This window comes from Heloderma suspectum, chromosome 2 (genome assembly GCF_057233095.1).
Source record: "Heloderma suspectum isolate Gila_16-S chromosome 2, 16-S_ref, whole genome shotgun sequence".
NCBI lineage: Eukaryota > Metazoa > Chordata > Lepidosauria > Squamata > Helodermatidae > Heloderma > Heloderma suspectum.
The window spans coordinates 199,281,689-199,306,985 of NC_139459.1; the positions used below are offsets into that span (position 1 = coordinate 199,281,689).

Sequence of the window (25,297 nt, forward strand, 5' to 3'; positions counted from 1 at the left end):
TTGAAGAACGTAGGGAAAACCACTAAACCATTCAGGTATGACCTAAATCATATCCCTTATGAATATACAGTGGAGGTGAGGAATAGATTTAAGGGATGAGACCTGATAGACAGAGTGCCTGAGGAACTATGGACGGAGGTCCGTAACATTGTTCAGGAGGCAGCAACGAAATCCATCCCAAAGAAAAAGAAATGCAAGAAAGCCAAGTGGCTGTCTGATGAGGCTTTACAAGTAGCAGAAGAAAGAAGGGAAGCGAAAAGCAAGGGAGAAAGGGGAAGATATATCCAACTGAATGCAGAGTTCCAGAGAATAGCAAGGAGAGACAAGAAGGCCTTCTTAAATGAACAATGCAAAGAAATCGAGGAAAACAACAGAATGGGAAAGACTAGAGATCTCTTCAAGAAAATTGGAGATCTCAAGGGAACGTTTTGTGCAAAGACTGGCATGATAAAGGACAAAGAAGGCAGGGACCTAACAGAAGCGGATGAGATTAAGAAGAGGTGGCAAGAATACACAGAAGAACTATACAGGAAAGATCTGAATGTCCCTGATAGCCATGATAGTGCGGCCACTGAACTTGAACCCGACATCCTAGAGAGTGAAGTCAAGTGGGCCTTAGGAAGCATTAGTAACAACAAAGCTAGCGGAGATGACAGTATTCCAGCTGAGCTATTTAAAATCCTAAAAGATATTGCTGTTAAAGTGCTGCATTCAATATGCCAACAAATTTGGAACAGTCAACAATGGCCACAAGACTGGAAAAGGTCAGTTTACATTCCAATTCCAAAGAAGGGCAATGCCAAACAGTGTTCAAACTATCGCACAATTACGCTCATTTCACATGCCAGCAAGGTGATGCTCAAAATCCTACAAGCTAGGCTTCAGCAGTATGCGAACCGAGAACTACCAGAAGTACAAGCTGGGTTTCGAAGAAGCAGAGGAACTAGAGATCAAATCGCCAACATTCGCTGCATCATGGAGAAAGCAAGAGAATTCCAGAAAAATGTCTATTTCTGCTTCATTGACTACGCTAAAGCCTTTGATTGTGTGGATCACAACAAACTGTGGCAAATTCTGAAAGTGATGGGAGTACCAGACCACCTTACCTGTCTCCTGAGAAACCTGTATGAGGGTCAAGAAGCAACAATAAGAACCAGACATGGAACAACCGAGTGGTTCCAAATTGGGAAAGGAGTATGACAAGGCTGCATATTGTCACCCTGCTTATTTAACTTATATGCAGAGTACATCATGAGAAACGCCGGGTTGGATGAATCACAGGTCTGAATTAAGATTGCCGGGAGAATTATCAACAACCTCCGATATGCAGACGATACCACCCTAATGGCAGAAAGCGAAGAGGATCTCAAGAGCCTCTTGTTGAGGGTGAAAGACGAGAGTGCAAAAGCTGGTTTGAAACTCAACATTAAAAAAACTAAGATCATGGCATCTGGCCCCATCACTTCCTGGCATATAGAAGGGGAAGAAATGGAAGCAGTGACAGATTTTACTTTCTTGGGCTCCAAGATCACCGCAGACGGTGACTGTAGCCATGAAATTCAAAGACGCTTGCTCCTTGGGAGGAAAGCTATGGCAAACCTAGACAGCATAGTAAGAAGCAGAGACATTACCTTGCCGACAAAGGTCCGTCTAATCAAAGCTATGGTTTTCCCAGTAGTAATGTATGGCTGTGAGAGCTGGACTATAAGGAAGGCTGAGCGCCGAAGAATCGATGCTTTCGAACTGTGGTGCTGGAGAAGACTCTTACGAGTCCCCTGGACTGCAAGGAGGTCAAATCAGTCCATCCTAAAGGAAATCAACCATGAGTGCTCATTGGAAGGACAGATACTGAAGCTGAAGCTCAAATATTTTGGCCACCTAATGCGAAGAGAAAACTCTCTGGAAAAGACCCTGATGCTGGGAAAGACTGAAGGCAAAAGGAGAAGGGGACGACAGAGGATGAGATGGCTAGATAGCATCACGGATGCAATGAATATGAACTTGAGCACACTCCAGGAGAGAGCGGAGGACAGGAAGGCCTGGCGTGCTATGGTCCATGGGGTCACGAAGAGTCGGACACGACTGAACGACTGAACAACAACAGAATAAACCAATTGAAATCAATGGGATTTGTGTTAGTCATGACTAACTGAAATCCCACTGTTTTCCATAGGCCTTCTATAAGTATGATTAAATCTGTATCCAACCCAGCCCTGTCTGTATCACTCTGGTTTCTAATTCTTATGCAGAGGTTGACTTGCCCATGCTTCAGAGGACTACAAACCTACTTTTTAAACAACAACATTATCAAGAATTTCTAAGGAATCTCCATATATATATATATATATATATATGTCTACTCCGAACTAATCCCTATTGTTTTGAATGGGGGTTACGCCCAAGTAGGTGTGTATAGGATTATAGCCTAAGGCCAGGAAGATTACTCAAATGTATGCCAAGCTATTTAATAAACACGAAGCTCTTATCAATACTCATTGTTACATAGAAAGCTCAGCAAAATTGCTAAAATTGCAAGGTAGTATCAATTCTCCCAAAATATTTGATGCTCTAGTTACATAAAAAGTACTAGATGAGTCTTGTCTCGTTTCATGTAGGTTGTTGTCTTTTCCCTTTTTTTCTGCCCATAGAAGGATGATCTGGGATGGGAAGAAGTATTTGAAGATGTTATATATATTAATTAATTAAGAAGCCCACTGCATTTTAGAAGTCATAAAAATTAGATTTCTTCTTTGAATGAAATACTGATTGACAAACAGACAGATTTTTAAATGCTTACTTCATTGGAGAAAGAAAGTCAGCCTTTACACTGGGTAAACTAAATTTCTATTGCAATGTGGATAGCAGTGTGGATTCAACCAGTGCTCAAGAAACTGTTCTTCAGATCTCTGCTCCAATTGTTGGAGGTAAAGCAAATGCTCCTGTTAAAAGAATTTATGTTATTATTTTTTTAAAAAAAACTCTCACCAATGTGGCACTGCCCTCCTTCAGGCCTTACATTAATCAATTGGTTTAATCTACTGAACCCGTTGTACTAATCCACTATGCTAATAGCAAATTCATTCTCTGCGTGTACAGCTTTATGTAGCCGAAATGTCACCCCCACCCCACCAGGACTGGCACCAGGTTCAAGGAGCCCTGGGCAAGGTGGCTATCCAGTGTCACTCTGGGTCCCCCCTCCCCCAGCCAAGATAAGTTTAGCATGTGGTAGCTGGTAGCATTTGAAATGGATACCCCTCTTTTTTTCATTTAAAAACATTTTGTACTAGGATCATGGTTTGTGTCACAATGTTGAGCTGAGTGCTGCCACCCTGCCTAGTAAAAACTTTTCTTTCTTTTTTTAAGAAAAAGGGATGTCTGTGACCACCATCAGCCTAGGTGGGCTGATTTTCCCCACTCTATGGGTGCTAGAGTTGTGTTTCAGCTTCCAGAACCAAATTGGGGTGATTTGGACAGATTCAGGAGATGTCCAAATTGAGATGGGGCTCTTCTGAAGTGGACCAAATCAGAATCTGAACACCTCTGAAGATACAAAATTCAGAAGAACGCAGAGACACAGACAGTGTGTCTCCAAAAATGGATGCATTCCTCCCCAAGCTCTCTATGGGCTTTTCTACATGGGGCTGCTAATCCACTGCAGCTACTTTCAGTTTTGTCGCAAAATTGCCGAGCACTACACGAGGAGTGCTTCCTTTCCAGCTTTTCCACTACATAACCTCTAGGTAGCACTGTGGTATGGCAGACTAGCACAAATACACAAGTGGAAACAGCATTTTCTTTTGCTTTTCAGAAATAATTGCCCACTTTCTCTGCTCTAAAAAAACCTGTTTAAAAACAGAAGCAAAACTGGAGGGTCACAATGTCATCTAAAGAACCCTCAGACAACCGTGAGTACGGAAAGCTCTGGGGAGGGAGGGGATGTAGTTTTCTGCCTGGCAGCTATAACATATCACAGTGAATACCAAGACTCTCCAGTCCCAGTGCTATGGAGGAAGGGTTCTGAAGTAATAGATCACAGCTCTTTGCTAGTTCTCTCTCCCAGGAGCAGGAATGTTAAAAGAGGTTTGGTGTAGTCTGCGAGACCTGGGAGAATGCATCAGTTGAATTGCTGTGGTTGTCACTGGTGTTTTAGTTATTTTATGCGGTGGTGGTATTTCAGTGGATAGCTGTTTTTAATGTAGTGTATTTTAATTCTGTTGTAAGATGCTTTTAGTCTTTTTTGAGAAACGCAGCTAAGACATATTGATAACAATAAGAACAACAACAACAACAACAATGGTATCTGTTGCACTCGAGCTGTTGGAGTTAGTTTCATTAAGTTGCGAAAACCAGGGGCTGAGGAGCAAAGCCATACTGTTTAATGACTGCATGGAAATGGCACCGTAAGCATTCAGCGTTCCATAGTTTGAGGGAGGGTTACAGAATGCTTTGGAGGGAGGTGAGAGAGCAGGACAAGTTCTCTTTTTAGAGACTGTAGTGGGGCTGGGGATTTCAGGCCTGTGTATGGGACCCATGCCAGCAGCCTCAGAAGGAGATCTTGCTCTACGCGTGTGGGGAAACACCCCTGCTCTCAACGGTAAAGAAAAAATAATCTGTTCATGAACAGGGTTTATTTTCTTTATTGTATCACACAACTTGAGCCTCGTGTGGCGCAGAGTGGTAGACAGCAGTATTGCAACCGAAACTCTTCCCACGACCTGAGTTCGATCCCAATGGAAGCTGGGTCTCGGGTAGCCGGCTCAGGTCAACTCAGCCCTCCATCCTTCCAAAGTCGGTAAAATGAGTACCCAGCTTGCTGGGGGAAAGGTAGTCACGACTGGGGAAGGCAATGGCAAACCACCCCACTATAGTCTGCCATGAAAACGCCAGCGCAAGCTGCGTCCCTCTAGGGGTCAGTAATGACCCGGTGCTTGCACAGGAGGAACCTTTCCTTTCCAACACACAAATTCCATTATTTCTTCTTTTTCTTTTTAAGGAGCATAGCCAAAGATGGGCCGTGATGGTGCTAAATGGGTGTGGTCAAAAGAGAAGAGGTAGAACTACAGAAAGACCAAGGATACCTGCAAGAGATTCTTTTCTACTTATACCAGCAGTCCTTAACATAAGAGACAACAAGAAAAAGCACATTATGATTCAGTACAGCCTCTCTGAACAACAACAACAAATATCAATTGGTAACAAATGGCATGAGACTACAGTCCCATGTATAGATGGTCTAGAAAATGGCAAACTAATGGAATATATGGAAATAAGTGAGGGTAGGCAGCAGGTGAAGTGTTCTGAAAAAAATCCTGGTGTCTTTTGTTAATTTCCTGAAATTAACAAAATTCTTCCCCGTTTCTAAGCCGAAGAGCCAGCGCTGTCCAAAGACGCTTCCGTGGTCATGTGGCCGGCATGACTGAACACCGAGGTGCACGGAACGCTGTTACCTTTCCCGCCGAGGCGGTGCCTATTCATCTACTTGCAATTTCTTGCTTTCAAACTGCTCGGTTGGCAGAAGCTGGGACTGAAGACGGGAGCTCACTCCGTCACGCGGCACTCGGGTCTCGAACTGCTGACCTGTCGACCTTCCAGTCTGCAGTTCAGCGTCTTAACCACTAAGTCACCGCGGCCCTTTTACCTTAAGTGAGGGTAGGCAGCAGGTGAAGTGTTCTGAAAAAAATCCTGGTGTCTTTTGTTAATTTCCTGAAAATATAATATAGCACACCTCTCATAGGCTTATTATTATCATAGGCTTATTAATAGGCTTATTAATAGGCTTATTATTATCATAGGCTTATTAATAAGCCTCTCATAGGCTTATTATTATTATAATATAGCACACCTCTCATAGGCTTATTATTATTATCATCATCATCATCATCATCTAAATTGAGGATTTATTATATATATGCTTCATTCACTTTGTATATTAATGTACACATTAATTAAAATATTGCTTTTAAAGGTCATTGCCTACAGAGGAAATACTTCTTTCTTACAGTGCAATTTTGTGTATGTCTACTCAGAAGCCAGCCTCTTTGAGTTCAATGGGGCTTACTTCCAGAAAAGTTGTGCCTTAACTAAAAACTGTGCTAAAAACTGAGCCCTCCTATTAAAATGGGGGAGCAGGTGTGACAACTATTGATTTCCAAATTTGTGGAAGGATTGGAGGAGGCATATAGAATATACAGGTATATTCAATCACGTTATCACAGAAATGATCAAACTAAGATTATTTGGGGAAAATGTTCACCTGCTTAACTATAAACATTTTGTAGTTATTTGAATAGAAGCTTAGAATCTTGCATAGTGTAAGATAACAGTCAGCAAAACAAAACAAAAACAACAAAACACCACAAACACATATATTACTTAACTGGATTAAAAAAAAAAAATCACCCTCATTGGTTCATCAGGGAAACCAGCTTTTCTTGGTCTGTCTTCACGACGGGTTCTCAAAAGCTGCTTGGCTTGTTTTTCTGGTAGTATTGGCGAGGCATCTTTTAAAAAAGTGAATTGAACAAGGCTAGTTAAGCTTTCAGGTATAGTGTTAGGAAGGGTGTGTGTGTATGTGTGTGTGTGTGTATGTGTGTGCGCGTGTATATATGTGTGTGTGTGTTGTGTGTGTGTGTGTATGTGTGTGTGTGTGTGTGTGTGTGTGTGTGTGTATATATATATATATATATATATATATATATAAAAACAATATACAAAGTGTTCTTTCATTACAGCACCTTCTCAAGAGGATATTACATTCCAAGAGGCATGAGAGGAATCTGAAACCATTTTTAATAATAAATTAGAGCTTGTTTATAAGTTGGATAGGTTAAAGTAAATTAAACCTATACATAACACACATCTTTTCAAACTGAGGAAAGTCTAATGGCACCATCTACTTGTGATCAGATTGACCTTTTTTCCATTGGGCACAATCCACTGGGATTTTTTTTCCTGTGCAAGCCCCATTGGGAGGAATGAAAGGAATGCTTTTGCACAACTCTTTCATTTCAATAGGGTTTGTGCAACATCACGTCCCAGTAGATGATGTCCTTCATCTTTAAGGGTGCTATGCAAGATAAAGCCCTTCATAATCCTTTTGCTTTGATGACATTATTGAGTCAAGGACGTTGTATGAAATACTGAAGAAAGCCATAGTAAAATGATGGCAGCACAAAAGGCAAATTTATAACATAAAAGGGTCCTGTCCAGCCTTATGTCAAAGTAAGTTCACTAAATTCAAAGACAGTTACTCCCAGGTAAGAGTACATAGGACTGAAGCTGTGCAGCATAACCCTAAGCATACTCAGAGTATTTACTCAGAGGTTGGTTGTACTGAATTCAATAGCGGACAAATCCTAATCTAGGAAATGTGTTTAGGATGGCAGCCAGTCTTTTGTTAATTCATCAATGACTCCACTATCCAGATGCTGAATCTCTTTAAGGCTGTGATCCTAAGCATGCTTACTGGAAAATAAGCTCTATTGAATTCATTGGGGCTTGCTACCAAATAAACATGCATAGGATAGGTCTGATATTGCTCTATATGGAACTAGAGTCTACAATAGCACAGTAGTTTAAAATATCAAAATTAAAAAGCTGTAGCATAACAAGAGAGTAGATTACTTTAGGCAGAGGCTCAGTCAGAACCATGGAGAAAAAATTAACACAAAATAGCATGAGCCAATTTGCTGTCTACAGAGAGCTCCAGCAGGCAGAAGAGTACATACTTTCCCACACCCCCAGTATATAATACCTACCTACAAAAATTATTAGAAGGGTCAAAACAAGAACAAAAGCTGTCTTCATTTTGTTTCTGCTGTCTCTTGGTCTGCTCCTCCAAAGTGTATTACACAGACGGAGGTATTAGCCTATTTGAGAGGCAGCTACGTCAGTCACAGATGTTTGTTTATTCTTCAACTACTATGACTTAAGAGTATGGGTTGGAGGACATCTGGTCCTGGGTTTTGAATATGGCTATTGTAGGCTTCAACATTCTTTGAGTGCTAATGTGTTCCTTGGAAAAGGAAACAGAAAGGCCTTCTTTGCAGCATTACACTGATTTTTTTTTTTTAAGAAGTAAACAAGGAGGCAGAAAAAGGTGCTAAGTACAAGTTGTGCTGCCTGAAGTGTGCATGCATTTATTTAGTTCAAAGATAGCTCAAGCAACACATGACACTTGCACCAGAATCATTATGAGCAATTGGTCCCAAAGAAGAATAGTTCTACTCCAAAATAGGATGGATGACAATATTCATGCCTTTCTTTCCTTCTTTCCTTCTTTCTTTCTAATAATCTGTTTCACAGCACTATTTTGACTTCCATCTCTTTACAGTGAAAACAAATTCCATTAAGCTCCACATATTTTCTAATGGAGAGATTCATGGGCAGTCATGACTCTCCCACACTCCCCATTTGGCCTACAGCCACAGAACAGGTTGGGGATGTTGGCATGTGAGAAACTGTACAAAATATTTATTTATTTCTCCTAGGGTTGCCTGATTCAAAGCCAGGGAGCCTTCATATGACTTTAAGGGTGCAATCCTATATGTGTTTAGACAAAAAAAAAGTCCTACAACATCTTCCAGCATGCCCCAACCAGCCATGTTTTCTGTCTAAACGTGCATAGGATTGCCCTCTAAATCTCCCAATGCAACAGGTGATAAGGCAGCTAGCTAGCCACAGTTTTCCCTAACAGCCCCCTCCACAACCTGCTGAAATTGACCAGGGCCCAGTTATGCCTCACAGCAAGAAGGCGACAGGGTGGATGACAAGGCCAGGGAAGGAACAGGCTGGAAAAGCCACAGTTGCCTGATGCCCTGCCACATCGTGAGTAGGGCTGGCCACTTGCACATTGCCAAGGAAGAGGAAATGCATCACCCAAAACCAGTGGTGCAGCTAGAGAATGTCAGGCCCTGGTCTTAGGGGGGGGGGGACCACTTTAGATAGACATGTGTATCACTTCTGCTGTAAAGCACACAATTTTCATTTCTGTTCTCCCCTCCCTACCATCATTCCATGCTTTATGATTGGAGTTACACCCCAACACACCTGGAGGGGGCTAGGTTGCCATTTAATGCTGGAGTAAATGGATTGAGATTGCGATGTCAGTCATAAAAAAAAATATCTTCCAGGTTCTGTGGCTCTTGTAACCTCACAGTCAGTTCTTGAATTACAAGGGAGAGGAGCTTCCCCCTTACCTTTTGTGACAGCCCCTCCAGCTATTGTTTTTAAAAGGGCACAAGGGGACATGATTTGGCTTAAAGGGGGGGGGAGTCAGGGGTCGGGTCTTGTGGATTTCATAGAGTCCCCTTAACTTTCCCCTTATAATTCAAACATTGCTTTAAACAACACCCATTTAGCATCATCCCCTCCTGACTGTGGCCATTCTTAAAGAAACAGATACAAAATCATACAAGAGACAGTGGTGCAGCTAGGGCTGTACCTCAGGAGAGTCCCCCTCCCATGACCACCCAGAGAGTGACTAGTGATGGAGGCAGTGCCAAACAGCATCAGCATCTGGGCTTACTTTGGTTGCCACAGCATTCTTATTTTTTAAAACATTCTATAGTCAGGGGAAAGCCATCTTGGCATTTATATGGTTACAGATTATCATTTTATTATTTTTACTTTAAAAATATATTATCCTTTTCTACAAGAAAAGCTTGCTTATTCCTAAGTAAATGTGTTTAGCATCAGGGCAGCAGAAGCAACTCCATTTTCCTCCTGTAGTCATGATGGTGCTGTGATTTATGTGAGTGTAATGAGTGTAATGAAAGGAATGAGTGTAAAATGCCAAGCTGCATGTGCTCAGCTTATTTATTTCTTTTTATCAGAGTGGCAAACAGTTGTGTGTGTGTTTGTTTTTTGCTCTGAGTGAGAAATGTAGAAGCAGTTGTAAAGCCTGGAATGGTAGAGATAAGAAGAGGATAGAGATCAATGTTAAGTTTGTGCTTCACAACTGAAGTAAAACACCTGGCTGTCTAAAGTGGGCCTCTGTAGGACCATTACATCCAGAGTCTAAAATTATCTTGCTGCACTACTGACAAGAAAAGTACCTCTTAAGTAATAATATAATGTCTTCTCCCACCACTGAGCAACTCCAGTTTGTCCTACATGCTTAGAATTAAAGAGCAGTGCTTCTTCCACAGACTGATGGGCAGGGCCCCCACACAGGCCTAACCTCTAGCATTTCCCTTAAAACACACACACACACACACACACCATTGTCTCTACATCCCTTAACAACATAGTTAATAACAGGGGCGGGCGAAAGGTAGATTGGGATCTAATGGTGATTTGCACTAGATCAGCAAGCATTCCTGACTCCCAGTGATTCAACAATAGGAAAAACAAAAGGTCTCCCATACGCACATAGACACTTCTTAGGTTGCTAAAATCAAGAAAGATTAGGAGGAAAGGAGTAGATGTATCTATGAAAGGATTTGTGTGTGAGCTCCGGTTCTGGTACTGAAGAGGAAAAAAATCTTGGGCTGAGCATGAGCTCAGAAGCAACTTAGTCCTCAGCTTTCTATGCCCAAAGTGATTGGTTGTTCATACAGTGGATTTTAGGCACTGCCCACAAATAGCCATATAAAATAAAATAACATTATGTTAGTACTCTGCACACTAGACATGACTGTGCCCATTCACTGTCACCATTGGCTGAGGATTGCATCTTGCAGCCCATGGCTGCATAGCCATAAATGACAATGGTTATTCAAAAGTATGCCACATTTATTTCCCAGTATGTACATTTATGGAACTGTTACATCAGTGTTTAAGCTGCAAGCCTATGCACACTTACCTAGAAGTCCCACTGAACTCAGTATGACTTACTTCTGAGTAGACATGCAGTGGATTTTACTGCAAGAGTGTGAGATAGGAGCTGGGAAGTCCCTAAATACAATCTCATGAACTCACTGAGGCAAGCCTCCAATCTAAGTACAGTGATAATAATGCGGATTTACTTTACAGATTGTTGTAAAAATGACTAAGGGTGCAATCCTATGCATGTTTAGACAGAGAAAAGGCCTACAACTCCCAGCATTCCCCAGCCAGCATGGGTAGCATTGTAGGCCTTTTCTCTGTCTAAACATGCATAGGATTGTGCCCTAAGATAATGTAGGTAACGTAGTTTTGGTGCTATAAAAACGGTAACATTTCAAAAGAAAGTTTCTGAAATCCATACCACCATAATACCTTTATTAGGCCAAGTCAAAGGACACAAAACACTGTGCAAGCCTTCGAGGTCTCCAAAACTCTTCATCAGGCAAGATGGTAAACAAAACAAAAATGGGGGGGGGGCAGAGGTGAGGGGGAAAAGTGGCTGAATTGTAAGACCACAACGGTATGCACACTTATTTGGCAGTAAGCCTCATTGAGCTCGGAGAGGGGCTGCCCCACTCAGTCTCTGGGACTTCCTTCTGAGCAAGCTTGCAGAGATTCGGGCTGCCTAGGACTTATCCCTGTCCCGTATTCGCTGCCCGCCGCCGCCTCTAGCATCCTTTATGCAGCCTCTTTGCGATTGGCGGCTGAGGATTGGTTGCCCGTTTCCTAGCAACCCCCATCAGCAGCCTCCCTCCTGCCGCGCCTCCTCCTTCCTCTCTGGATTAGAGCGCTCAGCTGCTTCTGCTTCTGCCTCTTCCGCTTCCGCCGCTCGTCTGGCGCCGAGTGCGATTGCCCCTGCAGCCGGCCGGGTAGGGCTTGTGGGTGTGAGACCTCGCGTGGCCTGGGAGGGGGATCTTGGGTGGGAGCCGGGGCTGAGAGACCACCACAGCAGCAGCAGCAGCAGGAGGAGGAAGGGCTGGGATTGCTGCTGCTGGAGAATGCCCAAGAGCGACCGATTAGAGCAGGGCCAAGTAACCGACCCAGGTGTGGACGGACAAGGGGGTCGTAGCTGTACCGTGTGTTGAGGGGAGTTTAATAGAAAGGAGAAGCAAGAAGATGGAGGTGGGCCTGGAGAGTATATACGCTTCTGGGTTGAGTGAGGAGCAAAGCTAAATGAGGGCAGGCTGAATGCGTGGTGCCTGCCATTGTTTCAAAGTGGGTGTGCTTTTTCCTCAAGGTGACTTGTTTTTATTTCAGGTGACCGAATCTGGAGCTGCTGCAAAACCCTTATCCACCATGCACACACTCAAAGACGGGGAAAGCCATCCTTGTTCCATCCTGGGTTTTGAGTGTGAAGGGGTCCTCATTATCTGGACCTGAGCTTGTGTGTGCATAGAGTTAGAAACGAGGTGGCATTATATGTAGCAAGGAGAGAGAGAGAAACAAGGTAGTATTTCTAGCAAGGAGAGAGAATGTGCTTTATAATTGGGTTTTTGGAATTGAGTTTTTTTTAGCATTGGTTTATTGGCTTTTGTGGATTGGCTTTTTACTGGATGTTTGCTGAAATGGGGGACCGTGGCTCAGTGGTAGTGCACCTGCTTTGCATGCAGAAGGTCTCGGGTTTGATCACTGGCATCTCCAGGTAAGGCTGGGAAAATCTCTGCCTGAAACCCCGGAGAGCTGCTGCCAGTCAGTGTCAACAATACTAGGCTAGATAGGCCAATGATCTGTCTTGATATAAGGCAGCTTCCTGTGTTGCTAGGTCGGATGAGCTATAGAAAATTGATTAATAAGTCAGGAAACGGAGATCTGTCCACTCTACTGGTATTATAGGGCCTAGTGGCTAACTCTTCTGCTTTGTGAAGTCCTTGAGGGAAAGGATATAGATGATTTCAGGAAACAGATGTTTAAGCACTTTTTTAGGGGTGCCACAAATAAAAGAAAAAAGTGGGGCTTGTGCTACAGGGCCCGATGAGGAGAAGGCCAGCAAGGTGGAATATGATGATGATAAAGTAGTTAAGACTACTGAAATGAACGTGTGTTCTGACTCATTTTGCTATTGAGCCAAGTTATTGAAGGAATGTAATTATATTAATAGCAGCAGAACTCCTGTTGGGCCTATTACACATTAGCACCTTCGGATGTGATTTAATTGGACATCTAGAGAAGAGATACAAAATCAATAAAGGATGGAAGGGGTTGAAAGCAGCAGACCCATGTCCTCTTCAGGACTGTTTCCAGAATGGAGTCTAGCCTTCTGGACTCTGTGCTCGGTGATGGTGCCAGTACTGATCACCTTTTGGTGCAGTTTTCGTCGATCTCGGAGGCAAGGACTGGTACAGGATATCTTACGTAAAAGCAAACACGATTGGCAGGACACAGATCTCTTTAGCCAGCCCACCTATTGCTGCATCTGCTGTCAGCACATCCTTCAGGGAGCCTTCTGCAACTGCTGTGGGCTATGTGTCGATGAAGAGTGCCTGAAGAAGGCTGACCATCGTTTCCTCTGCAAGGAGATCATAATGAGGGGCGAAGGTGGGATCCGGACCTCTATGGTACACCACTGGATCAGAGGGAATGTCCCGTTGTGCAGCTGCTGTGTTGTTTGCAAACAGCAATGTGGCACCCAGCCCAAGCTGTGTGATTACAGGTAATGCTAGAGATACAAATGTGACAGTAATCTTGAGATAACACAATGCTGGCAATGCTTTTTTTGTTCCCCTTGTGTGCGTGAGACTTGACCACTCTAGTGTGTCCTATACAAGTCTCCCCTTGAATGCAGTAGTTGTTGCATTTTACCACCTAACTCATGTGAGTTGTCAGAAATACACTATACATATTGTCACTATACACTGAGTTCCTCTAACTTTCCATGCATAAGATTTGGAGTCCTGTACTAGTACAGAAGGCATGTTTACCTAAAGCATCATACAACCTTTTATTTCAGATGACATCTAGTGGCTGGAGTTGAGCCAGGTCAAGAAATTAGGATTTATTTTGCATGCTTTATCTGACTTCATTGAGCCATTTTATGCATGCCTCTCAGCATCTTGTTACCCTGGGTAAAATAGGCTAGAACTTTGAATAAACTACCAAAATATAGGCATCTTTCTGACAGGTCCTACTGGTGGCAGCTCTCTAGCTTAATTCAGGGTTCACAGGAAATAGGCTTTGGTGCCATTGTGATTTTCTACTTTGCTGTGAAACTGGCAGAACTAGAGGGACAGGATGCTGAGTTGCACCCAGTAATATTTCTTTGGAATGACTTAGAGCAAAAGCCTCTTGGAATTGCAAATTGATTTCCTCCCAAGACCAGTTTGGTAGAATTTATGAGGGGGTGGGGAGGTTAATATATTCCTAATCATTGTACAGAAGAGGAAATTTGGGCAGGTATATACCTTCTCATGCAGGCAGAAGGAAAGCATCCTTTGCCATCTGATCACTCTTTGTTTGTCTCTCCTCTTTTTTTGTCTGTTTTTAAATGGGTAGCTTGCCTTATTCTACAGGGCTTTTTTGGCCTTGTTGCATACATCTATTCTGCATACCTTATTTTGGTTTAGCTGGTCATGGGAAGGAGCAAGGAAGCTCTGCCCCACCCAACCACTGGAAATCTTTTTCATCAAGTTCTGTGGTTTCTCAGATTTCTGTAGGCGTTGCCCACCCACTTTCAAGCATTCTAGCCTTAAGGGCTAGAAACTTTTTTTTAAAAATAAAAAGGTTGAGATTCCTGGTTTAATTCTGTAATGAGTGCCACATATTGGAGGCTCCACCATGGTGCTCATGGGCACCGCTATGCCTGTGAACACTTCCCTCGGCACCTGATAGGCTCCCTGATCAGTTTCCTGCCGCTCCTGATTTTAAAAATGTTTTTAGATTAAAAAAAATCAACTGGGAGGCTGGCATGCTGCAAAGCACCAGCCTCCAGCACCATCTTTATTTCCAATAATGCCTCTGGGCCCCATATGAGCTTTGTTCTGAAGCATGCCCAGCCACCCAGAAACAAGGTGAACTGCAGCATGTTAGGGAATGTCCTTGGGGGCTAAACGGGATGGTAAGTAGTTGGTTTGCTTTGTGGGGCTCAAACCCCACCTCTTTTTGTATTCAGTTTCTTGACCACATTACTTGTTTCTGAGCCTTATTAGTCTGCCATCTCTGAAATGGTTTTTGGAGCAAAAACCTTGGTTCAAAGAAATGTTTTTGTGTGTTGGAGCTCAAATCCCACCTCTGCCTTTTTGAGTTTGTTACTTTGGCAGTGGGTGTTTTATGATTGGCCGCACCCACCGTGGCAGCCATTTTGTGAGAGTGCCGATAACATACTCTCAAAATTCCAAATGTGCCAACCAGACCAATAAGATTGGAATCACTGCCTACATACTGCCCTGGTGGTTTTTCACATTTTATAAGCGCGGAATAGGATTGAGACTCCGTAGCAGTTTTTAAAAGAGAAATTACAGCAATTCTCAGAACAGGCAGTTTTGTTTTTCTAGTGGTTCTGAGTTGTCTACATCTGTTGTTATCCTGTAGATATTGAAGCTTTTAGTCTAGAGCACTTCAGCTTGCCTTTGTCCATTCATCCAACCAACAGCAGAAGAATATTAAACACCCTTTTAAAAAGCAGGAGGAGAGAATACGCATCCACTGTCCTTCAAGCTTGCATTGATAGGTCAAAGTATTACTCTAGCAGAGGGATGGGGAACCTGTGGTCCTCCAGATATTGCTGGACTCCTGTCATTCCTGACCATTCACCATCTGGGGCTGATGGGAGTTGGAGTCTCACAACATCTGCAAGATCACCCTCGTTCCTGGTCTAGCACATTGTCAGCAGTAACTGGGGAGATTCCCCCCCCCTCAATGTTCTATTCTGAGAATAGAGATGTTCTCTTAAATTATAGGTGTTGTGACAGAATCATGAATATACTGTGGCAGCCCATTCCCCTGGTTTGCTTGACAAACCTCTTCCTTTTCTAAACCCAAAAGTGGGTGGAAAGGCCCTTCTGTTTTCTCATCTTTGGTGGGCCATTGAATGAGAACAGAGACTAGAAGTGTGATTGTACCGTTGCAAGTGAAATGCAACATTGGATTAGGTGGATGCATGAAGAATTTACAAAAATAAAGGTGCTGGGTCAGAAGCCTGGACGCCACATCTACTTGAGTGGGAGCTCAGACCCTAATCCTAGATGTATTGGAACAAGTTATTCAGTTATGCTGAAGAAATGGTTCTCTGCATACGTTCACTGTTTTCCTAAAAAAAAATTAGTTCAGTGATGCTGCAGAGCTGAGCCCTGGCACTGAAAGTAGGGCCCTGGGCAAAAGTTTGGCTGGAATTCATTTTTTAATTTAATATCCTGGCTTTCCACTGAATATAGTATTCCAAGGCAGCTAACAATAAAATACAGATAAAATGATCAAGTTATAATGAAAATCTTAAAACTCATCAAATAAAAACACATCAGTAAGAACGAAATAACACCAGATTAAAACCCTCATCAGCAACAAATCAGCTTAAATGCCAAAAGCCTGTCTAAATAAAGATGTCTTTGCCTGCTGGTGGAAGGATAACGGAGATGGAACTAATCTCACCTCTCTTGGCGGGGAGCTCCAGATCCTGGGGAGCAGCCACCGAGAAAGCCCTGTCTTGTTTCCTGTCCAATATGTGTCTGATGGAGGTGGGATAGAGAGAAGGGCCTCTCCTGAGAACTTTAAAACCCAGCGGGCTCATATAGAAGAATGTGGTCTTTTGAATAGCCACTCACTCCCCTTCTGAATCAAGCTACTCTTGACTGCATCAGGAAGTACCCTTTTTCACAGTGCACGTGTCTTTTTCTCTCTCTCTATCTCTCTCTGTCTCTCTCTCTTGGCTCTGTACAGTTTAAACAATGGGGAAACTGAGCGAAATGCCATCACAGCTGCTAATCCACTGCACTGTGGCTTTCTTGGCCAGGAAAGCGCAAGTGTAGTGCTTGGGAAGTGGCAGGGGAGAGGGCAAGTGCAGTTTGCTGTTTGACAACTGCTCCTTGTCCCAGCAAAAGGCATGGCTGAAATAATGTGTTAAAGTGCAGTTAATGTGATGAGCAGCCTCGTCGGTGTCACTGTCTCAGTGCTTTCAACCTACCGCTCTCATATTCTTCAGGCTGTCTCCCCAACCATGAGGACTATAAAGTTCCTTCTTTTCTTTTTGAACAAAAGCTTGGGTCTTTTTCTGGATTCTAGCAGGGGGCTGTAAGCCCCAGAAAGGTCCCATGTTCGCCTGGTGGGCCGTACTTTGCCCTTCTGTGGCTTGGAGGGCGAAGTGGTTGCTCCTAGGAATTGTTTCTCCTGAATTTTTGAATGCTCCCCCCCCCCCCACGCCCCACCACCCAAGCTGCCAAACTGCCTCTTCAGTTTTTTGCCAAGCTGGACTTAACAGTTTCCTCTTAATAGCAGACTCTATTCAGTGTGAATTAAGGACCTCATTCACCCTTCTTCTCTATGAATCCCAAATATGTAGCATTTTGCAAACTTTTAATATTAATGAGTTTGTAGCAAAGTACGCAATGTGCTTTTTCCAGCAAGAACACCCAAGACATTAATATATGTTTTCCCCTTCATGGGGGAGCATTATTTATTGCTATGCTCTATATGTAAGTTGACAACAGCCTGCGTTGCTCCCTGATTATAGTTGATAACTGCATTTCCGTTGTTGGTCTTGGCTCTTCCCTAGGCAATGAGAGCTGTTTCTCTGTACGCATGACATTGTTCTGCAGCTCTATTGTCGGACCCATAATCATTCATCTTTCAGAGCGGGAAGGGCAGAAGTAAAAGATGCTGACCAAGTGGAAATGGAGGATGCACTTCTTTTTAAGGCAGCTATGCCAATATGCATATTGTTACCCCATCCCAAAGGGTCAGAGTGGGTATATAAATAATAAACAATAAAAAAATCCTGTAAAAACAGAATGAAACTCCAACCCTTTCCCAACTGGCCCAAAGATACAGATCAGCCTTCCCTGATCTGGTGCCCTCTAGATGTTTTAGACTACGATTCCCGCCATCCTTGATCATTGGCCATGCTGGCTGGGCTGATGGGAGCTGTAGTCCAAAACAACTGGAGAGCACCACGTTAGACAAGGCTGTCGTCGATCTTGCAATGCTTCCAAAAGTGGAAGGGGACTCCAAAATGGAGTGGCAACTGCCAGGAATGGTTCTCTCTCTGCTCTTGCTGGCTGAACCTGACACACAGATGGTATTCTTAACACAGTGTTCTTAGAGATGGTAATAGGAGGATGGTCTCAGGTATGTTGGGCCTCTACTGTTTTAAGGCTTTGTAGCTTTGTTATTTAATGTATTCATATGCCATCTCTCCCCCCAGCCCCAGCCCACGTGTACTCCTAGGTTTATTTAAAATAATAATTAAAAAACTAAAATAAATAATTTAAAATAATAAAACAAAAATAAGGGATACAAAAGATAACAATAAAAGATACAAATGGAGAGCCATTGTGGTGTAGTGGTTTAGAGTGTTGGAGATCTGGGCTCTAGTCCCCACTCGGCCATGAAGCCCACTGGGTGACTTTGAACCAGGCACTGACTCTCAGCCTAACCTACCTCACAGGGCTGTTGTGAAGACAAAATGGAGAGGAGGAGGACCATGTAAGCCTCCTTGGGTTCCTGGCAAGAGGAAAAAAAGGTAGGATATAAATGTAATAATTTTTGTAAAGTCTCAGGCTATTGGTCTGTTCAGGAGCTGAAATGAGCTCTCTAGCTTGGGTTTCTCTTCTTCCACCTTTGATGAGGGCACACAGGTCTTTAAGTAGCCCTTGAGAAGCTAGAAGAAAGCGTGTCCAAGTTGAGTTCTCTCTGGCAATTGGAGAGCTGTGGCTTTTGGGCGGTATAGAAATGTAATAAAACAAATAAAATCTCTTCAGGCATTGATAGTATGAATTCTCTGGACTGGGCTTCTCCTGTGCTACAGTAATAGGCACCTTGAATTAGGCCCAGAAGAGGATTTAGAGACAATGTACACATGTGTAAGAAGTTTGGGGGGAAGGGGGAGAGTCGTTTCATCCTTCAAAATCCATGTGACTGTTCATGTTGAGAGAAATGAGGAGGCAGTAGGCCTCAAGAGTTTCTTTCTTGATGGCACCACCATGCTGGCTGTAGTCCCACCCATTTCCCTTGTCAAGCCTATTGAAAATGTCAAAATGCACAGCAGTTGTCCAGCAATGAAACAAAGCAGTTCATTGAGTTCAGCTAGTCTTTCTTTTTTTCCAGGTGTGTTTGGTGCCAGCAAACTGTGCATGATGAATGTATGCAGAGCTCTCTGAAGAATGAGCAGTGTGAATTTGGAGAATTTCGCAGCCTCATTATTCCTCCTTCTTACTTACTCAACATCAGTCAGATGCGTAAGGACAAAAGAATGGACTACAGCAAGGTAAGCCCTGCTTTGTTCGTTGGGTCACTACAGATATGGAAACACTCAAAATGGCTTCCCTGAGGGTTCTTTGAGCTTTTTTGAGCTTTTGCCATGGTGAGTGTGGCTAGCTGTGGCAGCTACTCTTGTGTCATTCCATGCCCAGGGCAAGGCCACTTGTACAGAGGAGGAGGAACCAGAAACATGTGTGTCCTTGGGGTGCTTGTGGCCAATTGAGAAAAGACCCAAAGGAAGCAAAAAAAAGGCCTTCATCAAAGGGCCTTGAAGGTGCATACAACAATATAATATATCACCACTAGGGCAGAGCCTTTTTGGTACTAGCACCCTGGTAAAGATTTGTCTAGCACCATCTTTATGGTCTTTTTGGCACCTGGTGAAGACCTTTTTATTTGCCCAGGCCTTCTAAATGACTTGTGTTTTATAGTCTAGGTCTCATACTTTTCAATCTGTTTTTATTGTGCCTTTAATTGTTATCATTTTTATTGTTTTATGTTGGATTTTAGTGTTGGATTTGCTTCCTGAGCCATCCAGAGAATGTGTGCTTATGGGGTGGCTATATACACTGAACAACCAAAAAAGTATCCTGCTGCCTATGACTGTTCCCCTTCAGCAAAGGAGATTGTTACCTTGTCATGGTGCTGGAGCTTGAGCACCTCAATGATGTCATGAGCTAAACCATGAAGGGACACCCAAGACGGGAAGGTCATGGCAGAGAGGTCAGACTAAATACGATCCCTGGGGAAGGAAACGGCAACCCATCCCGGTATTCTTGCCATGAAAACTAAATGGATCAGTACAACCAGAGATATGTCAGTATACCATCGGAAGATGGGACTCCCATGTCGGAAAATGGTCAAAATGCTACTGGGGAGGAACAGAGGATAAGTTCAACTAGCCCCAGATGTGGTGACGCAGCTAGCTCAAAGCCGAAAAGACGGCTAGCAGCCGATGGTGCTGGTGGTGAACGACGAATCCGATGTTCTAAAGATCAACACACCATAGGAACCTGGAATGTAAGATCTATGAGCCAGGGCAAATTGGATGTGGTTATTGGGGAGATGTCAAGATTAAATATAGACATTTTGGGTGTCAGTGAACTGAAATGGACTGGAATGGGCCATTTCACATCGAATGACCACCAGGTCTACTACTGTGGACAAGAGGACCACAGAAGAAATGGAGTAGCTTTCATAATTAATAATAAAGTGGCTAAAGCAGTGCTTGGATTCAATCCAAAAAATGACAGAATTATCTCAGTTCGAATTCAGGGTAAGCCATTTAACATCACAGTGATCCAAATATACGCCCCAACCACAGATGCTGAAAAAGCAGAAGTAGATCAGTTCTATGAGGATCTGCAGCACCTACTGGATAGTACGCCAAAAAAAGATGTTACTTTCATTATAGGAGACTGGAATGCTAAGGTGGGTAGTCAAACGACACCTGGAATTACAGGCAAGCATGGTCTGGGACAACAAAATGAAGCAGGACACAGGCTGATAGAATTTTGCCAAGACAACTCACTGTGCATAACAAACACTATCTTCCAACAACCTAAGAGATGACTTTATACATGGACTTCACCAGACGGTCAACATGAAAATCAGATTGACTACATCCTTTGTAGCCAAAGGTGGCGGACATCTATGCAGTTGGTAAAAACAAGACCTGGAGCTGATTGTAGTTCAGATCACAAACTTCTTATTGCACAATTTAGAATCAGACTAAAGAGAATAGGGAAGACCCACAGATCAGTTAGATATGAGCTCACTAATATTCCTAATGAATATGCTGTGGAGGTGAAGAATAGATTTAAGGGACTAGATTTAGTAGATAGGGTCCCGGAAGAACTATGGACAGAAGTTCGCAACATTGTTCAGGAGGCGGCAACAAAAAACATCCCAAAGAAAAAGAAAACCAAGAAGGCAAGATGGCAGTCTGCTGAGACACTGGAAGCAGCCCAAGAAAGAAGGAAAGCAAAAGGTAACAGCGATAGGGGGAGATATGCCCAATTAAATGCAAAATTCCAGAGGTTAGCCAGAAGAGATCAAGAATTATTTTTAAACAAGCAATGTGCGGAAGCAGAAGAAGATAGTGGAATAGGAAGGACAAGAGACCTCTTCCAGAAAATTAGAAACATTGGAGGTAAATTCCAGGCAAAAATGGGTATGATCAAAAACAAAGATGGCAAGGACCTAACAGAAGCAGAAGAGATCAAGAAAAGGTGGCAAGAATATACGGAAGATCTGTATAGGAAGGATAATAATATCGGGGATAGATCTGACGGTGTGGTCAGTGAGCTAGAGCCAGACATCCTGAAGAGTGAGGTTGAATGGGCCTTAAGAAGCATTGCTAATAACAAGGCAGCAGGAGATGACGGTATCCCAGCTGAACTGTTTAAAATCTTGCAAGATGATGCTGTCAAGGTGATGCATGCCATATGCCAGCAAATTTGGAAAACACAAGAATGGCCAACAGATTGGAAAAGATCAACCTATATCCCCATACCAAAAAAGGGAAGCACCAAAGAATGTTCAAACTATTGAACAGTGGCACTTATTTCACATGCCAGTAAGGTAATGCTGAAGATCTTGCAAGGTAGACTCCAGCAATTCATGGAATGAGAATTGCCAGATGTACAAGCTGGGTTTAGAAAAGGCAGAGGAACTAGAGACCAAATTGCCAATATCCACTGGATAATGGAGAAAGCCAGGGAGTTTCAGAAAAACATCTATTTCTGTTTTATTGACTCTTCTCAAGCCTTTGACTGTGTGGATCATCACAAATTGTGAAAAGTTCTTGGTGGTATGGGGATACCAAGTCATCTTGTCTACCTCCTGAGGAATCTGTATAACGACCAAGTAGCAACGGTAAGAACAGACCACGGATCAACGGACTGGTTTAAGATTGGGAAAGGAGTATGGCAGGGTTGTATACTCTCACCCTACCTATTCAACCTGTATGCAGAACACATCATGCGACGTGCTGGGCTTGATGAAGCCAAGGCTGGAGTTAAAATCGCAGGAAGAAACATTAACAATCTCCGATATGCAGATGATACCACTTTGATGGCTGAAAGCAAGGAGGAGCTGAGGAACCTCATGACAAAGGTGAAAGAAGAAAGTGCAAAAGCTGGGTTGCAGTTAAACCTCAAAAAAACCAAGATGATGGCAACCAGCTTGATTGATAACTGACAAATAGAGGGAGAAAACGTGGAGGCAGTGACAGACTTTGTCTTTCTAGGCGCAAAGATTACTGCAGACGCTGACTGCAGCCAGGAAATCAGAAGACGTTTACTTCTTGGGAGTACAGCAATGACAAATCTTGATAAAATAGTGAAGAGCAGAGACATCACACTGACAACAAAGGTCCGCATAGTTAAAGCAATGGTGTTCCCCGTAGTAACCTATGGCTGCGAGAGCTGGACCATAAGGAAGGCTGAGTGACGGAAGATAGATGCTTTTGAACTGTAGTGCTGGAGGAAAATTCTGAGAGTGCCTTGGACTGCAAGAAGATCAAACCAGTCCATACTCCAGGAAATAAAGCCAGACTGCTCACTTGAGGGAAGGATATTAAAGGCAAAACTGAAGTACTTTGGCCACATAATGAGAAGACAGAATACACTGGAGAAGATGCTGATGCTAGGGAAAGCGGAAGACAAAAGGAAGAGGGGCCAACCAAGGGCAAGATGAATGGATGATATTGTGGAGGTGACAGACTCGACCTTGGGGGAGCTGGGGGTGGCAACGGCCAACAGGAAGCTCTGGCGTGAGCTGGTCCATGAAGTCACGAAGAGTCGGAAGGGTCTGAATGAATAAACAACAACAATGACTGTTCCCACCCCCGATCACAGTTCAGTTGCTCACTTAGAGCAGAATCCTGTGCATCTCTACTCAACAGTAGATTCTATTTGAGTTCAATGGGGCATACTTAAAGTAAGCGAGTATAGGACTGCAGCCTTAGGCACACATTTGGACTAGGCTGGAGAGGGGAACTTGTTCCTTCCTAAATATCTGCCCACATTTTTAAAGACAAGTTGAGGAGGATCCTGCAACCAACACAGAATAGTGTTGACTTGCTTCAGTCATGTGCCAAATAATTAATGTTGCTCATTTATCCCTGCCATTGAAGAAATGTTGCTGCTGAACAAAGCCCTCATTTCATTTTAAAGCAACAGGGGAAACTGTTAAATTATGGTGCAAATGTATAATCCTGAAGTTTTTATTTGTTTTAAAATAGGGTATAACCAATTGTCATAGTCCAGTTTCAGTAATACAATTATGTTAGTAAAACCACTTAGAGAATGCATAAAACCACACTAGAACTTCAAAAATTTAAATGCTCAGGCAGGTAAATAAGAATGTATTATGTTTTGCCTGGTGTTGAAAAGATTGCAAGGGATCTACCCTTAAAGGTGGCCTAAAAATAATTTAAAATAAATATATGAAGGCCCCAGGCAAACCTCTTTAGGGAAGGAATTCCATAACAGGAGCACCACTGCTGAGAAAGCCCTCACCCTTGCGATTGAGCAGCATACCTCTGATAAAGGAGGCACCAGAAGAAGATCTTAAAGTGCAGGGAGGTTGGTAGGCTAAGACCCTGGTAAGTTGCTATAGAGACAATTGAGAATATGAATTCATTGCAAGATCAAGCAATGAGAGAGAGGTTATCGCTTGTGTTGGGTAGAAAAGGTGTGGGCCAGGATTTATTATGACACTACCAGCAAAGGGCCAGTTCTTGTGACTTCCGATGTATTTGACATGGTTATGGACCATATCATAGGAGCTGTTGATGTATGTATTACTTGCATCTTCAAAGATGCAAATAATACCAAGCACGTTCAGCACACCAAAATTACTTGGACAAAGTCAATGTTGACCAGTACAATCAACATTGGGTCAAATGTGAATCAGCTCTTATGTCTTGCATGGAACTGGGAAATTAGTGTTTTATGCAAGTTGCAGAGCCCTGTATTTCTCTGTAGCTATTCGTTCTGTGCTGATTGCAAGGTTACATCTTTCCTATATAATTTCCTTTATAATAAGGATAGTGAGTCCTGACAATGTAATGAAGCTTAATGCCTTTTCTCTGCTTTATTGCACAGGTGTAAATGTAAAGGCTTGTTTAATATGTTGTTTGTTTTCTGCAGCTAGCTTCCTCCTGTGGAAAAAACTGGACTCCAGTAATAATCCTGGCTAATACGCGGAGTGGAAACAATATGGGGGAAACATTGATGGGGCAATTTAAGACTTTGCTCAACCCAATTCAGGTAACTATGTTGATTCAGTGGAACTGCAGGCAAAGTGATCGTGTTGCCTGAGTAATAAGAAATGGAACATATTTTAACATAGCTTAAGGCACCCTGCCAAGGAGTTTTAAACACACTAAGGAGTAAGCCCTACTGAACACAGTGGGCACTGTTTCTGAGTAAACATGCATATGATTTCACTGTGAGGGAGGCAGCATGTTATAGTGGTTAGAGTGTCAGACTAGGACTGGGGAGACCTGGTTTCAAATCCCCACTCAGCCATTAAACCCACTGGGTGATCTTCAGTCACTATATCTCTACCTAATCTACCTCACAGGGTTGTTGAGAGTTTGAAGGGGAGGGGGCATATATACCATCCTGAGTGCCTGGGAGAAAGAGCAAGATATAATAATAACTGTGGTTTGACTTTTTGAGAAAGTACTGTTGTCTCACTTTAAGAACTAAGCTGAAAGTTTGCCTGTTAAGCTTGATTAATAAGGATGTGTCATCTTCTAGAAGTTGTACTGCAGCTTTGGAAATATACTCATAAGTGTTACGAGCCTACAAAATTTTTAGTAGGCAGCTTGCTATACATGTATGAATTTAGAAGGGGAGGGGGCTCTAATCTTAGACCTTAGAAAGTAAAACCCAGCTGTCCTAGGATTGCAACATTAAAAAAGGAGGGAAAATATTTAGTGTTAAATTTTAAAGTAAAATATCAATCTTGATGTAATTGCAAATGGCACAACATACTGTATTGGGGGTAGGGGAATGTCCCTGGCTCCATAAGACCCTTTCAAGAGCCCATTTCC

At 42.9% G+C, this 25,297-nt stretch overlaps 2 protein-coding genes across 2 annotated transcripts in view; one reads left to right on the plus strand and one right to left on the minus strand.

Moving 5' to 3' along the window:
• Window positions 1–2,822: 2,822 nt before the first annotated feature.
• C2H17orf67 (chromosome 2 C17orf67 homolog) lies at window positions 2,823–7,806 on the minus strand. The gene is made up of 3 exons (XM_084832332.1): window positions 7,758–7,806; window positions 6,400–6,500; window positions 2,823–2,939 (listed from the first exon to the last, which is right to left on the minus strand). The coding sequence occupies exons 1-3, from the start codon at window positions 7,804–7,806 to the stop codon at window positions 2,823–2,825; spliced, it is 267 nt and encodes an 88-aa protein (XP_084688458.1).
• Window positions 7,807–11,651: 3,845 nt separating this feature from the next.
• DGKE (diacylglycerol kinase epsilon) overlaps window positions 11,652–25,297 on the plus strand; it is a 31,917-nt gene continuing 18,271 nt past the window's right edge. The window contains exons 1-4 of the mRNA XM_084837238.1: window positions 11,652–11,696; window positions 12,085–13,477; window positions 19,078–19,237; window positions 24,387–24,506. Coding sequence (XP_084693364.1) covers window positions 13,017–13,477; window positions 19,078–19,237; window positions 24,387–24,506 — 741 coding nt within the window. The 5' untranslated portion in view covers window positions 11,652–11,696; window positions 12,085–13,016. The remainder of the gene's footprint in view (window positions 11,697–12,084; window positions 13,478–19,077; window positions 19,238–24,386; window positions 24,507–25,297) is intronic.